The sequence below is a fragment of the Piliocolobus tephrosceles genome, unplaced genomic scaffold (assembly GCF_002776525.5).
Source record: "Piliocolobus tephrosceles isolate RC106 unplaced genomic scaffold, ASM277652v3 unscaffolded_20, whole genome shotgun sequence".
In the NCBI taxonomy this organism is placed as follows: Eukaryota; Metazoa; Chordata; class Mammalia; order Primates; family Cercopithecidae; genus Piliocolobus; species Piliocolobus tephrosceles.
The window spans coordinates 3004079-3020691 of NW_022302087.1; the positions used below are offsets into that span (position 1 = coordinate 3004079).

The 16613-nt window shown below is 35.2% G+C and overlaps 1 protein-coding gene across 1 annotated transcript in view; it reads left to right on the forward strand.

The window, feature by feature from the left end:
* Positions 1-16389, forward strand: part of IFT57 (intraflagellar transport 57) — a 68461-nt gene extending 52072 nt beyond the window's left edge. Inside the window, exons 7-11 of the mRNA XM_023212591.3 lie at positions 10491-10562; positions 11366-11497; positions 12850-12912; positions 14919-14985; positions 16002-16389. Coding sequence (XP_023068359.1) covers positions 10491-10562; positions 11366-11497; positions 12850-12912; positions 14919-14985; positions 16002-16180 — 513 coding nt within the window. The 3' untranslated portion in view covers positions 16181-16389. The remainder of the gene's footprint in view (positions 1-10490; positions 10563-11365; positions 11498-12849; positions 12913-14918; positions 14986-16001) is intronic.
* The last annotated feature ends 224 nt before the right edge of the window (positions 16390-16613 follow it).

The following is a 16613-nucleotide window of genomic DNA, read 5'->3' on the forward strand; positions in this document are numbered from 1 at the left end:
GTTGTGAGGTGGAACTGAAGACTTACTTGGTTTTCATATGTATATGCAACTGACCCAGACAGTTTACTGAAGAGGTTATTCTTTCACCAGTACACTGCTTTGTCATAAATCAAGTGAGCGTGTATGTGTGGGTCTGTATCTGGACTCTGTATCTTATCACTTTAGTCCATTTGTTGTTATTTGATACTATTAAAAATGGTATCTTTTAAATATATTTTATGTTTATTTGTTGCTGGTATATAGAAATACAATTTTTTATGTATATCTGTATCTAGCTGTGTGTGTGTGTTTGTGTGTGTGTGTGTGACTTGCTAAATTAACTTTAAACAGTAGGCCTGTAAATTATTTTGCCTTTTCTGATTTATAATTATGTCATTCGCAAATAACATCAGTCGCCTTTCTTTGTGAGCCTTTTGTCTTTTTACTTTATCTTGCCTGCTATACTGGTTAAGAACTGTAGTCTTATTTTGTCTGTAAGCGGTGTTATCAGGGAGAATGCTTTCAGTATTTCAGTTTCACCATGAAGCATGATATTATCTTTATGTCTTTTAGAAATATCCTGTAGTAAATTAGGGAAGTTCCCTTTTGTTCCTTGTTTGCCAAGAGGTTTTGTCATGAAAGGACATTAAATTTTGTTTCAAATAATTTTTTTCTTCATCGATTGAAATGATTTATACAATTTGTCTCCTCTCCACCCCCGCCCCCCGCTTTGTGTTGAATTATATTGATTGATTTTTTTTGGTGTTAAACTAACCTTGCATTTTGGAATAAATGCAACTTGATTATGATATATTATCCTCATTACATATCACTGGGCTTGATTTGCTAATATTTTAAGACTTTTGTGTCTGTAATTACAAAAGGTATTGATCTGTAATTTTTGTTTGTTTTTAGGGATCTTTGTCAGGTTTGGGTATAATGTTATGCAGGTCTCATAAAACATATTGGCAATTGCTCTCCGTGTTTTTCTGTTGTATAGTAGAGTTTGTATAAGGTTGTTAATTATTTCTTAAATGTTTGGGAAGATAATGAAGCCATCTGGGGGCTGGATATTTTTTCTGATAACACTGATAATTACATATGTTTATCCTAAGAATGTTTTCAATTCATTTTTATTGCACTATTAATATATGAATAACCTTCTTGTAAGAACTCAGATATTACAAGCAAACTGAAGTCTCCCCTAACCATTATCCACTTAAAATTTTTAGGTATACTTTACTGCATTTTATCAAGGAAAATGATGTTATGATATAGTGGTCATTGCAACTTTGGGCTCTACCAATGGATTGACCAGTGTGAGTTTACAGTCTACTTAAAAATAGCTAAGTCTCAATTTCCTCATCTTAGTAGACTTTTTAAGAGAATTATATGTGTTGATGTACCAGTAGTACTTAGCATAGTGCCTGACACATACTAAGCATTCCATGAATGTTAACATTATAATTATCATTATTAGATTTAAAAAGATCCCTGGAGGGACGTGACTGTTGAGGTATTACTCCATACCCAAGGAAGGAGAGATTAAAAATTTCTAAGTAACTAAAGTAGATACCACCAAAGAAACTGTACTGAAGCTTTATGCATTTTGTTTGCAGGAGAGTCCTATAAATCCTTCTTTGAGACTTACTTATCCTTGTTTTAGTGATGATTCTAGCAAGGTTATTTTATCTGGATTGTCTGTCTGCAGAAGATTAGAAGCAGCAAGCGTCCCTAGTGTTCATGCTTTAGCAAAACAACCAGGATAATAAACATTCATTTAATGTGCAGACTTTGAATTGAGAGTTATAAGAACTTCTTGTGCTTCTTATTGAAATTGGGTAACAAAGAAAGGAAATGAAGGAGGCTGCTTGATATAATAGAAAACCTGTAAGAGAGAGAAAGGATACTTGGTTTCTTATTCATTTTGTGATTGGTGGTGTTAAAACATCACACAACCTCAATTTGTTACCCGATCTGTGAAATGGAGGTATAGGATTTCTTTCCCATACATTAGAGTGATCTTGAAAATCTCTAGAGAAAGTGAATTCTGTGTTGAAACAATGGCCTGAGAAAAATGCAGTTAGATGTCTTAAATGGAGCCTTTAATCCCCCTTGTAAATAGTTTTATATTCACTAAAAGTGCAAAACAGAACATTGAATTAAGGTTTCACCGGTAATTATAATGGAATCGTAATTACCTTTATAATTGTGGGCAGTGAGAATAGGGAAGGGTAGAGTCAATGTCAGAATATAAGTAACGTTTTTGTGATGGGAAATGATTCAACACACATCAGAGCCTTGGAGCTCTGCTCTTGCTTTTTTGCAGGGAGAAGCAAAAAGCGCGAATAGACCTCCATGAACTGCTATGGTCAGTTGTGGTCTGGTGTGGATTTTTTCTGACATTGGAAAAAAGCATCCCAGCACACGGGAAGGTGACTTCCTTGGCTTTTTTCTATCAATAATTCTTTAGCACTATGCCTCTCCACTCATAAAGTCATACTTTTTTTGAAAAAAAAGAGGATTTGGTATTTTACAAGTTGTAAATTAATGAAACCTATACACAGATGTAAGTTCCATTTACCATCTCTAGCTGTAGCTCATGATTTAGTTTCTCTTTCTCCTACAGTGTCAGAGAGAAGCTTTAAGCATTGAGTTGGAAATCTAGACAAAGAAAATGTCTCTGCATATGCAAAGGAAATTTTCAGGTGTCATTGTGTTGAAGTAAAACCCAGAGATCCTTATAGTCTTGCGAGTCACCTTAACAGCTGCAACTAGATCTCATACTTTTTGATTTTATGGAGTACTATGAATCACCATCTCCAGATACTTCAGTACAGTTTTTCAGTTTCTGAAGAAGGGAAATAGATAATGTTATAATTTAGTGCTAAAGAATTTGGAGTGGGAAGGGGATCTATGGTTACGTTGATACCTTTGCTATTTACCTGATAAGTGATAGCATTATACATGTGATTTCATATGAGAGGATTTTGAAAAATAGAAATTCTAAAGAAATGATGTACTGTAGTATTAGTGTTCTCAATTCCATTGAGAGAGAAAATATGCAAAATTGAGTGAAATATTCATCTTCAATAGAGAGGAGAAATGATGCCAAATGAACACGTTAGAGCACTTTGGAATAGGTGACCAGTAGACCCCAGCAAGAACTTGATAAATAGCAAAAAGAATTCTTGGTTTACCTTATAAATTCTTTGGTAGTTTATTTTATCCCCCCAAAAAGCATGATGTAGTATGTGGAAAACACACTGTTTTGAGATCGCACTCTATTTTTCGGACATAAAACTTTGCCAAAGTCAATTAGCCTATCTGATTCTTAGTTTTCCTCACTATAAGATACATATATGTAGTTAATTTTTCTGCATAACAACCCCCAAATCACAGTGGCTTACATTAACACATTTATTTTCACGTACAATACATATCTACTGATACCTGCTTCGGCTGCAGCTCTGCGCCAGCTGGGTTCTATGTTTCTCACTCTCAGACCCAGGCTGAAAGGATAGTCCCTATGTGGGGCATGCTTATTATTATCATGTCTGAAACAGCAAGAGAGCAGGGAAATGGATGCTTCTGACAGCTTCTGCACAATCCTGGCATAGACCATGTCCACCATCATTCCACTGACTAAAGAGAACCACATAGTCAAGATCAGCATCAATGAAGCAAGAAAGTGTACTCGTCCCACAACCAGCCAGCAAATCTCATAACCCTCTTAAAGGGAAGGTAGAAGTATAAGAAGAGATGACAATATCTACTTAATGTCTCCAAACCTTTGTGAGTCTCAAATAAAGGAAGTCATATAAAAGTGCATTGTAATCTAATGGATTCTCTGCTAATGTAAGAATTACTCTTATCGTTGAACAGTTCCTTTTAATGTTTTTTATTTCAGGGATCCAGATAGATTTCAAGTCCTTATATATCATTAAAACCTATTTCTTCTTCTTCATTTTGACACAAACCTTTGTAAAGCTTTTGACTATCTTAGTTGTATTAATAGTTTTTCAAAAGATATATATTTTGCCTTTTTATATTCATGTTTTTAAAATGCCACGGTTATAATCATTTATATTTATTTCCACTATAACTATATTAAACCCCTTTCAAGAACTTCTTGGGCATCTAGAAGGTTTTTGTCTTTTTTTTCCTGACTATAAAAGTAATAAAATTTCCTTGTAGGAAATTTAGGAAATTCTGGAATAGTAAAGAAGAAATGTAAAAGTACCCATATTCAAATCCCTGTCTTAACATACACACACACACACACACACACATTCAAATATACGCAATTACTAATTTTTACTAAATTGGACACCTAATGAAAATACCCTTTTTGAGACTGTATTTTCCACTTTAATGTATGTTGTTAGTATGCATATTTGCTGTTCATTAAATATTTTTTGAGAACATGAATTTAACATTTTGATGTTTAGTATTACTGTATATAATATATGTGTGTGTATGTGTGTGTATACACACACACATACACACACACAGTTCCCGACTTACCATGGTTCAACTTAACAATTTTTCAACTTTACAGTGGTGCAAAAGTGATATTCATTCAGTAGAAACTGTACTTTGAGCAGCACCCAGAACTCCATTCTGGTTTTCAATTTCTGTACAATATTTAATAAATTACATGAGATATTCACTATATTATTATAAAGTAGGGTTTGTGTTAGATGGTTTTGCCCAACTGAGGCTAATGTAAGCCTTTCAAGCACATTGAAGGTAAGCTAGACTAAGCTATGATGTTCGGAAAGTTAGGTGTATTACATGCAGTTTTGACTGGATATTTTTAGTTTATGATGGGTGTATCAGGTTGTACCCCATCTTGAGAAGCAAATTTTAATTATGAAGCCCAATAATAAACCCACCCCCAACTTGAGAACTAGACCATTACCACTTGAAGTTAGCTGTGTGCTCCTCTGCTGCTGCCTCTTCCCACCCGCAATAATCACTATCCTCAAGTTTGTGCACAGTGTCTTTTTTTGTGTGTGTGTTCGCATATGTTTGTATCTCCAAACAGAGTATCACTGAGTTTTGCTTGGTTTCCAGATTTATAAAAACAGTATCATATTGCATTATTTTTAGTAGTGGAATGAATATTACAAAATTAGTTTAAACTGTCCTCTGCTGTTAGATATTTCGTTTTCTGCTATTTTACTTTTATCAAGAACTTGTACATTAATCTTTGTGTATTCCCAATTATTTCTGTGAGAACAATTTCTAAAAGTTAGGGTAAGAATACTTTTTTACTTTTTTTAACTTTATATCAGGAATGTGTCCATGTAGAAGATTTTAATAAAACAAATATTCAGATTTGCCTCGCAGGTAATTACAAATCATTGCTGGCCCATCAACACTTTAATGGGCTTTATAAATACATGAATGTCCCAGTAGCTTATCAAACTTAAGTGCAAACACAAATTGCTAGTATTTTTGACTTCCCTAAAATCTATGCTGTTCTTGTCACACTGTAGTATTAATATCCCCGCAGTTCCTCAGGCTGGAAACCTTAAAGACACATTCTCTCTACTACTCCACCTTCACTTCAGTCACCCCATGTGCGTACTTCCCTTTAGTCAGTCTTCAAGTTTTGCTGTTTCTGCCTGTACAATGTCTCTTGAATGCATCCCTTCCTTTCTATTCTCACAAGCACTGCTGTAATTCAGACCTGGCTAATCTATGTCATGTGAACTATTAGCCTCCTAACTGGATCCCTACCTGCCTTCAGTCTCTTGCTTTTCTAATCAGTCCTTTACGCTGTTACTTTCTCAAAACACACCTATCTTTAAAACTGAAACCAAAAATATCTGATAGGTCCCCATTATCTACATAATAAAATCTGTACTCTTTAGTTGTTGTAAGAAAAGCCCTTGATCTAATTGAACCTCCCTCTCCAGCTTTATTTTCTTGTGATCCATCCTCCCGAGCCCACCCCAAGAACTTTGTGTTTTTCATGCTAGCCAGCCTTAGGCTGCTTGGTCGCCATGTATTTTCCTTGTTCATGTTACTCCCTCAGCCAAGAACTTGCTTCCTCCCCACATCTTTATAGCCTGTTGAAATGCTACTCATGCTTCAAGGTTCCACAGAAATACCAACCCCTCCATGGAGTTTTACATCAGTGTACACTGTCATAGTTATACCTAGATGAGTCAGGCATGGTTGCTTCTCTCAAAATGTTTTAAATGTCAATACATGCAAAAATATATTTATAAATAATGCTGGGTAGAAATGGCAGAACACAAACTATTTTAACATATCCATTATAATAAAGCTATGTATAAAAATATGTATTTGTATATGTATGTATGTATGCATTTTTCTAAATATATATGGAGAGAAACAGGCAAAGAGAAACAGAGACTGTTAGGAAGAGGGAAACAATGTAAATACTTGAGCTTGGTGTTTTTTAAGGCCTCTGAAATTCTTTTTGGAACCAGGCAGAATGAGTTCTTTTTCAAAAAAATTAATGATAATATAATGATGCATGTTAGGTTCACTTGCTTTCATAAAGATGCTAACTTGGGCTTCAGTAGGTTTCCATTTTGAGGCTTAGCCATTTTTGGTCCAGGTGCAGGAGGCCAGCCAGTTGTCCCTTCTCTCTATTCCAGTGTTGATTAGCTGACTTGGAGGGGCCTTGTTCTGTTGCCAACTCTGTGTAGTCATAGTCACGGGTGGTGAATAGTCACCTCAACTATAAAATGAAAACGTTACACTAGATGATTGTTAAGTAGATGAATGGATCTTTAAGGTTCTTTTCAGCTCTCCAATTCTGAGATACTTCTTGCTCATGAAACAGAAAAATGTTAAAGGATAAAGGAAAGTGCTGATTTGTTTTCTACTCTAGCACCTTCACTATCAGGTAGCAGTTGCCCCCTTTTTTTACGTCAAACTGGCAGTATGTGTTGTGTGGAAATGACTACATTTGGCTTCTATGCAGGTGCAACAATAGCTATGTGGCCTTGGGTGTTCCCCTTGCTGTCACCAGGCCTCTGTTTGCTTATCTGTGAAATGACAAGATTGAGACTGGATGCTTTTTGAGGTTCTTTGCAGCTTTAATATATTGTAATTTTATAATTGGTACATTTGAAGTACCCAAGTAGTTTTTTACCCTGCAGTCACTAGGCCATTTCAAAGTCAAGTCATAAGTAGAATGGGACTATTCACAAAATATCCTTTTACTCACAAAATAGTGTACATAGCAAAGTGGAGCATCAGGGTATGCAAACATACATGTGCGATGAAGAAATAGCCTAGTTGCATCACTTACTCTAACTTACTATATTTTTCTTTTACAATGGGTATTTCTCAATTTCTCTTTTAAAATTATTGCTTTGTATTAAATAGGGAATCCTTTTCACTATATTTTTCTTTTACAATGGGTATTTCTCAATTTCTCTTTTAAAATTATTACTTTGTATTAAATAGGGAATCCTTTTCCCATTGTTTGTTTTTGTCAGGTTTGTTGAAGATCAGATGGTCGTAGATGTGTGATGTTATTTCTGAGGTCTCTATTCTGTTACATTGGTCTATATATCTGTTTTGGTACCAGTACCATGCTGTTTTGGTTACTGTAGCCTTGTGTAGTGTGAAGTCAAATAGCGTGATGCCTCCAGCTTTGTTGTTTTTGCTTAGGATTTTTTTGGCTGTATGGATTTTTTTTTTTGTTTTGGCTTCATATGAAATTTAAAGTAGTTTTTTCTAATCTGGGAAGAAAGTCAATGGTAGTTTGATGGGGATAGCTTTGAATCTATAAATTACTTTGGGCAGTGTGTCTGTTTTCATGATATTGATTCGTCCTATCCATGAGCATGGAATGTTTTTCCATTTGTTTGTGTCCTTTCTTATTTCCTTGAGCAGTGGTTTTTGCTCAAGGATTTGAAGAAGTCCTCCACATTCCTTGTAAGTTGTATTCCTAGATATTTTATTTTATTTATAGCAATTGTGAATAGAAGTTCACTCATGATTTGGCTCTCTACTTGTCTATTATTGGCATATAGGAATGCTTGTGAGTTTTGCACATTGATTTTGTATCCTGAGGCTTTGCTGAAATTGCTTATTAGCTTAAGGAGTTTTGAGACTGAGACATAAGGGTTTTCTAAATATACAATCATGTTATCTGCAAACAGAGACAATTTAACTTCTTCAGTTCCTATTTGAATACCCTTTATTTCTTTCTGTTGCCTGATTGCCTGGGCTAGAACTTCCAATACTATGTTGAATAGGAGTGGGGAGAGAGGGCATCCTTGTCTTTTGCCGGTTTTCAGAGGGAATGCTTCCAGCTTTTGCCCATTCAGTATGATATTGGCAATGGGTTTGTCATAAATAGCGCTTATTACTTTGAGATATGTTCCATCAATACCGAGTTTATTGAGAGTTTTTAGCATGAAAGAGTGTTGAATTTTATCAACGGCCTTTTCTGCATCTATTGAGATAATCATGTGGTTTTTGTCATTGGTTCTGTTTCTATGATGGATTACATTTATTGATTTGTGTATGTTGAACCAGCCTTGCATCCTGGGACTGAAACCGACTTGATCATGGTGGATAAGCTTTTTGATGTGCTGCTGGATTCGTTTTGCCAGTATTTTATTGAGGATTTTCACATTGATATTGATCAAGGATAAAACTGGCTACCCATATACAGAAAACAGAAACTGTACCCCTTCCTTACACCTTATACAAAAATTAGCTCAAGATGGTCTAAAGACTTAAATGTAAAACCTAAAACCACAGAAACCCAAGAAGAAAACCTAGGCAATACCTTTCAGGACATAGGCATGGGCAAAGACTTCATGACTAAAACACCAAAAGCAATGTTAACAAAAGCCAAAATTGACAAATAGCCTCTAATTAAACTAAAGAGCTTCTGCATAGCAAAAGAAACTGTCATCCAAGTGAACAGGCAGCCTAGAGAATGGGAGAAAATTTTTGCAATCTATCCATCTGACAAAAGTCTAGTATCCAGAATCTACAAGGAGCTTAGACAAATTTCAGGAAAAAAAAACATCGAAAAGTGGGCAAAGGATATGAACCGACACTTCTCAAAAGAAGACATGTATGTGGCCAAAAAACATGAAAAAAAGCTCGTCACCACTGTTCATTAGAGCAATGCAAATCAAAACCACAATGAGATACCATCTCATGCCAGTTAGAGTAGTGATCAAAAAAGTCTGGAAACAACAGATGCTAGAGAGGATGTGGCGAATAGGAACACTTTTACACTGTTGGTGGGAGTGTGGGAGTGTAAATTAATTCAACCATTGTGGAAGACAGTGTGGCAGTTCCTCAAGGATCTAGAACCAGAAATACCATTTGACCCAGCAGTCCCATTACTGGGTATATACCCAAAGGATTATAAGTCATTTTACTATAAAGACACATGCACATATATGTTTATTGCAACACTATTTACAATAGCAAAGACTTGGAACTAACCCAAATCTGCATCAATGATAGACTGGATAAAGAAAATAGACACTGTGGAATACCATGCAGCCATAAAAAAGAATGAGTTCCTGTCCTTTGCAGGGACGTGGATGAAGCTGGGAACCATCATTCTCAGCAAACTAACACAGGAACAGAAAGCCAAACACCGCATGTTCTCACTCATAAGTGAGAGTTGAACAGTGAGAACACATGGACACAGGGAGGGGAACATCACACACGAGGCCTGTTGGGGGATGGGGGATGGGGAGGGAGAGCAGTAGGACAAATACCTAATGCATGCAGGGCTTAAAACCTAGGTGACAGGTTGATGGGTGCAGAAACCACCATGGCACATGCATAGCTATGTAACAAACGTGCACATTCAGCACATGTGTCCCAGAACTTAAAGTAAAATAAAATAAAATAAAAAACTATTACTTTGTAGTAAACTGAAATATTTTTAATATATTTTGTAGGAAATTAAAATGTTGATGTAGATTTCAGATTTGCACACTAATTCAGATCAGTCTAATAGTAATAGATGATATTTTAAAATACATGAACTCCAATAATTATTATAAACTTCCTTTATTAAGAAAGAGACTCAAAAGGCTTCATGAAGATGAGGGCCCCATTTTCATTTCCAAGGGACAAACTAATCTTTGATATATGATATTTGAGTTCAGAATTGCTTTTGGCAAACGGAATTGCAACTGCTTAAACAAATAGTTCTTTTCTAGTAATTAGAATTTTTTTTTTTCATTTTGATGGGTAGTCATAAATATTAACCACCAGCAGTGCAGGAATAATTTGTATTTAAATTGTCAGACATCACTCTGTGAACATGTAAAATAATTTACATTTATTTAGAACCTTTTATCCTAAAGTGCTCTACACATATTTCTTTATAATCTGATTGGAAGCTATAAATAGGACTCTCCCACCTGAAATAGGGCAGGAACCAAAGTAATTAAAGGTTACAACTTCACAAGAAGTAGGGGAAAGAAGGAAATGTAGTATTTTTTACATTATTTCTGTGTGCTCTATGCCTGTAGGATTGGAGAATCCATGTTGACCAAATGCACCAGCACAAAAGTGGAATTGAATCTGCTCTAAAGGAGACCAAGGTATATGAATTACTTTAGGTGAATAAATGTACATTTACTCATCTGTGGAACACCTGTTATAAGATAACATGAAAGAAGAAAAAGACACAATTTTTGTCTTTAAGGAGCTTACTAATTGCATGTACCGTATTACATTTCAACTGACCTTACATTTAAGCCAACTGAAGAAAGCTAACTTACATGTTAGTAAAAGCTATATATGTATATATATAAGATATATATGTATAATATATAGATAATACATATATTAGAAACATTTCATCATTCTTTCCTCTCTGAATCTTAAGGGAGGAGAGAACACCAGGCCAGAAATGTCTAGAACTTACAGCCTCCGCAGGCTCGTTGCCCTGCCAGAAATAGGGACTTTGGAGAATGTCACAAAGAAGCAAAGCTAGACTGAGAAGTTATGTGTCCCAGGCTAGAGCTATAGGCTTAGGGATCTATTTCCAACTGGAATATTTCAGTCACCTTTGAATTGTGCTATAGGAAACTCATGTTATTCCCTTACCTACTTTGATTGTGAACGTTATATAATGCTAATTATAGTCACATAAATTTTATAGCATGTATAATGACAAATGAATTGACTAACACTTCCAGGTGCATTTTTATTCTAAAATTCTTCTAAGTGTGATTAAAATATTTCTCATCACAGACATTTTATGCTATTGAAAATTTCAAGGTGTCTTCTTTTGCACATGTAGTTGATTTGTAGAATGGATTGAGATTTAACCCATTTTTAACTATTTTTGAAAAAATATATTTGTGAGTTCTTCTGTCTGCAAATTCCATGGAATTTCTAGGGATTTTTGGACAAACTCCATAATGAAATTACTAGGACTTTGGAAAAGATCGGCAGCCGAGAAAAGTACATCAACAATCAGCTTGAGAATTTGGTTCAAGAATATCGTGCAGCTCAAGCCCAGCTGAGTGAGGTAATTTAAGAATTATTTCCAGGGATTTATTCAAGTTAACCCTAAACCCTAAACTTGACACAATACTGTTCATTTGAGAATCATGAAATGCTTTTCCTAAACAGCAAAACATCAATTTTCTGCCCACTTTAGGAAGCCAAGAGAGCCAAGTGAACTTATTTCCATTTTACATGTAATAGAAATTGTTTTCTCCTAGAAGCCTTTAAATGCACGTCTTCATTTGATTTACGTGAATGAAGGCATATGCTGTTGGGGGAACATAGCTTAAAACAGGAACAGAGTATCAGGACACCTGGTTTTGTTTCTAAGTCTGTTGTTAATTTACCATTGGCATAGGAGGAAGAATAGTATGCATTTACATGTGTCAAAGGAAAAAGACAGTCCTTGCCATTAGGCTTACAGCCACATAATAAGGAATGTGAAAGCAAGACAGATTCAGAGACAAGCCGTTTAATTAATAAAATGAGACAAATTTTTCATTCTTTCAAACTTTTAGAATTTTAACCAAAAAATAAAATCACTAGACTTTGAAAGCACCAGTTCTTTGTCCCAGCAGTAGGGATCTAAAAGCTTTCCTTTGGGATTTATGCCCCCTGTTTTCTGATGTTAAAGAAGACTAGTAAGGACACTTGTAAACATCAGTCGAAGGCATATTTTTTGTCTTTAGCAGACAAAGTTGAGAAAGAGAAAAAAGTAGAAATAAACTTGAGATATCTCTATACTTTCAGAAGTTCTCAAAGACCAAATAGAAATCTATACTTTTCGATTATATTATTTATTTAATATATTCCCTCATATACACAATTACTTACGAATATTTTAACTATCAAAATAATGTAAAACACTCTGATTGAAGCCACCATGTATTTGTCTAATATTAATATTATATAGTTGATTGTTAGTTTCTAACATACTCCAATTGATTGTACTGTCTTACTGAATGTTAATCCTTATTAATTGCTGAGCTTCGTGCTCTACTTTGATTGATTTTTTGCTTTAGAACTGATTTTCTCTGCATAGCATGCAAATTAGATTGACCAAGAGCCGCTCTCCTAAACTGTTTAGGAATGACCAAGGACAGTTTTTATTGTGAACCATGCCCATCGAGGTACACAGTCAGTTTATGAAGGTTAAGGGAGTTCATCATTTTGTAGTGCTTTAGTTAAATACATGGTGCCTATTAGGGACATAAAACGGCTACAGTTAAATGTCACTTTCACAAATGTATTCACAAACAAGGGGCGGGGGTTGTCATAAAATGACATGCAGAAATTGCAGACACAAAGAGGTCAGTCGTATTTAATCTTCTGCTGCTTTGTATTTGCCATTAAACAAAATGTTTTTCCTTTCAGGCAAAGGAGCGATACCAGCAGGGAAACGGAGGAGTAACGGAAAGAACCAGACTCCTCTCTGAGGTACACACCAATGCTTTTGCCCTGCTTCTCACCTGTCAGCTGGGCCCCAGCCATTGAGAGCCTACAGATGGTTTAACAATGCTAATTTCAGTTGCTTTCTGTGCCTTTAAATCATTTTCTTTAGGAAATCCCTAATTTTCCTATCACTGAATCAATAATTGATACATTTCTTGTTTCCACAAGATGCCTGAAGTTTCTGTATTAAATTCAACAAAAAACCTGCTCATAATATTAGCACACTTACAATTTTCCTCAACATTTTTACATAATAATTATTATTAACATGGAGATGAATAGGTAAAGCACTGACTTAAGGAATCTATAACAAATTTTAACGTTAGTCTGTAAGATATAAGGTTTATTTTAGTGACTGTTATTGATAACTTGTGTGTGATCCTGAGTGTATTTCTCTGTCCACAATTGGGAGTGGCTTATAACCTCCTCCTTTAGGATATTTGCATAAAAATAAATAGTTGCATTTATTTTTATGATCTTGCAAGAGAGGCAGGACCTGATATATATTCCCATTTTTCAATGAAGAGCCAAAGGAGGAAAAAACCTTGGAAAAAGGCCAGTAGTTTATTTGGGACTAAAATCCAAGATGATCTTTGGTTACAATCCAGTATAATTGGAACAAACTTTACTGTTTTGACAGGAAAGAATTAAGCCTTTTTTATAGAAATTATTTGAGGAATCAAGTTATTTTAAAACACTAAAAATATTACATTAGAAATATTTAGACTCTAATCCTGTGGTGCTTCTAAGCAAATAAAACGGTATGTAGAAGTGAAGTGTTCACTGATGTTAGGTAAATTAACACTTGAAGGGAGTCCAGGGAACCATTTACTTCTTTTGGAGTAGATAGTTGTCCCCAGTTGTAACGTTTCAAGTGCCTGAAAAAATTAATTTGCTTTACTTGGATGAGCACTTTATTCCCAGGGAAGGTTTTACTCACCAGTATGATAAAAATAAAGCCTACTAAGTCACAATAATTATAGCTTAGTTGTAGATCCTGTAAAATGTTTCAATTTCTTAAAGATGGTATTTTCTACTTATATTAATGCTGGTTTGGAATTTTGCTAATAATAGAGGCTATAGTAGTATAATCGCCAAATAGAGTTCAGATAGGAACAAGTGTGACAGCAAAGTATGCATCCTGGAGTTTGGAGTTCATGATTTGGATAAAGCAATAAGAATATTCTTATACATAGCCATATGATATAAACATTTATTTACTTTTTTTTTTTTGAGGCAGAGTCTCGCTCCGTCGCCCGGGCTGGAGTGCAGTGGTGCGATCTCTGCTCACTGCAAGCTCCGCCTCCCGGGTTCACGCCATTTTCTTGCCTCAGCCGCCCCAGTAGCTGGGACTACAGGCGCCCGCCACGGCGCCCGGCTACTTTTTTGTATTTTTAGTAGAGACGGGGTTTCACCGTGTTAGCCAGGATGGTCTTGATTTCCTGACCTTGTGATCCGCCCGTCTCGGCCTCCCAAAGTGCTGGGATTACAGGCGTGAGCCACCGCGCCCGGCCAATATAAACATTTTTTAGTGTCTATAGAGGAAAAAGTGACATAATGTCTTATAGAACTATAATATTAAGAACGATATCCAGAAAACCTTTAGAAATCTAAAATCTCTTTAGGATGTTTATACTATTTTAATTAATAACCAATTGTTAGAGAATTTCAAAGTATATGCGATGAGATAATTGCGAGGTTTGAGTGTCTAGTGACTAAAACAACTTTGATTGTGTTTAGTATATTGCAACATGAGAAAACGGACGTGGCGGCCATTTGGTGAAGTTTATCATTAGGAGCATTCTGAAAAACTGAAAAGCTTTGTGTATCTGCATACGTTATCTTATTTGAATTATGTCCAAAATATTCCTTATGTCTGTATTTTTCTATATGTGTGGCTAATATCTAAATTACAGTTTCTTAATACATAATTCAAAAATTTTGAAAGTTTATTAAAATGTAATGCTTATGAAAACTTGTTTTCATGAAAGGTTATGGAAGAATTAGAAAAGGTAAAACAAGAAATGGAAGAAAAGGGCAGCAGCATGACCGATGGTGGTAAGTACATGCTCATTTTAGGGAAAAAACTGAGCAAGAGAAAAATAGCTCTTCAAGAAACCTACTTAACAAAATAGTATTAATATATAAAACAAATCATTTGTTGCTTGTTTGAAGAGAGATTCATTGTGCAAAAATGTGTGATAATCAGCATACTGTTTGTCTTACAAATCAGCTGAGAAGGGTAGGCTTTTTTACTATAATTTAGAGGTTTTAAAAATTCAAACTGTTGGTTCAAAGAGTGGGAAGTATTTAAATATGTACTTTGTTATGCCAATTTAAAAAATAATATTGTGTTCTGTTTTCATCAAATGAGCTTCACTTTTTCTATTTTATGTACAAAAGGGCACTAAGTATATGCCCAAATGACACTAAGGCAGTGATGTGATAACCCTTAATTTATTTTCCCTCCTCCCCAGTAGAACTGACTGGGCAGGGGTCAAATAGAGAAGAATTAATCATCCTCTGGTAATCATCCTCCATTGTGAGCGGGTTACTTTGATATGGGCCAGTAGTGATTGCTGAAGGCTTTTCTATGCCCTAGAAAAATTTTCTAGAGTTCTATTGATATATACCGAATGATCTTGCAAAAGGGAATGTTTAGGATTTTTTTTTTTTTTTTTTTTTGCAATATGTTTTAAGTGGGCCCATTATCTACATCTCAAAGATAATTCTCTCTTCCCCTTTTCCCCCTTTGTATTTCCTTTTCCTACAGACAAATATACTAGCTCATAAAATCATCTTGAACACATCCTTAAACACCTGTTTAGCAGCTCTTCCCCTAGAAAAGGAAGAAAGTTTAGTCTCAGTACATCAAATACTACATCATTTTTCATCCTAAAAAATCTCAGGTGCTTAAAATGCCACAGCAAAACTGTGTGAATGTCAGTAAGTTTTTGGCTATGTTTTTAACCCTATTTTTGGCTTAAGACAAAGTGAGGAAAATGTCATACAATTCTGTAATACACTGATACTCCAAATGAACATTTTCATTTCATGTTATTTTCATTCTGCAGCTCCTTTGGTGAAGATTAAACAGAGCTTAACAAAACTGAAGCAAGAAACTGTAGAGATGGACATTAGAATTGGCATTGTGGAACACACACTACTCCAATCAAAGCTGAAGGAGAAGTCCAACATGACTAGGAACATGCATGCCACAGTTATTCCAGAACCAGCAACAGGCTTTTATTAAAACGTACTGGTTTTCATGTTTCTGATTGGTTGGGTTTTTTATATCAGACTATATTTCATGTTGCATAGATTTCAAAACATAATTTTATGTTCAATAGGTTTTTTTTTACATGTACATACTCACATATTATATCATGGTGATTATGATGGTTAAAGCCTTTACACTGAATGTAATGTTTAATAAAGTAATTACAAATTCTCACTTTCTAAGGAGCTTTTACTAATCATTACCTATGTTAAAGCTCCCACCTGGTGGCTTATTTTTCTTAGCATTCCTTGTATAAGCCAAGGTATATGACCTATGTTTTCTGTAGATGCTGTGCTGCTGCTGTCACAACATGGACTGCTGACACAGTCCTTTGCATCGCTCCACCTCTGCAGTGGTCATAAGTGCTTTGTGCCCAGAGGCCACTAAAGATGGGTAGACAGGATTC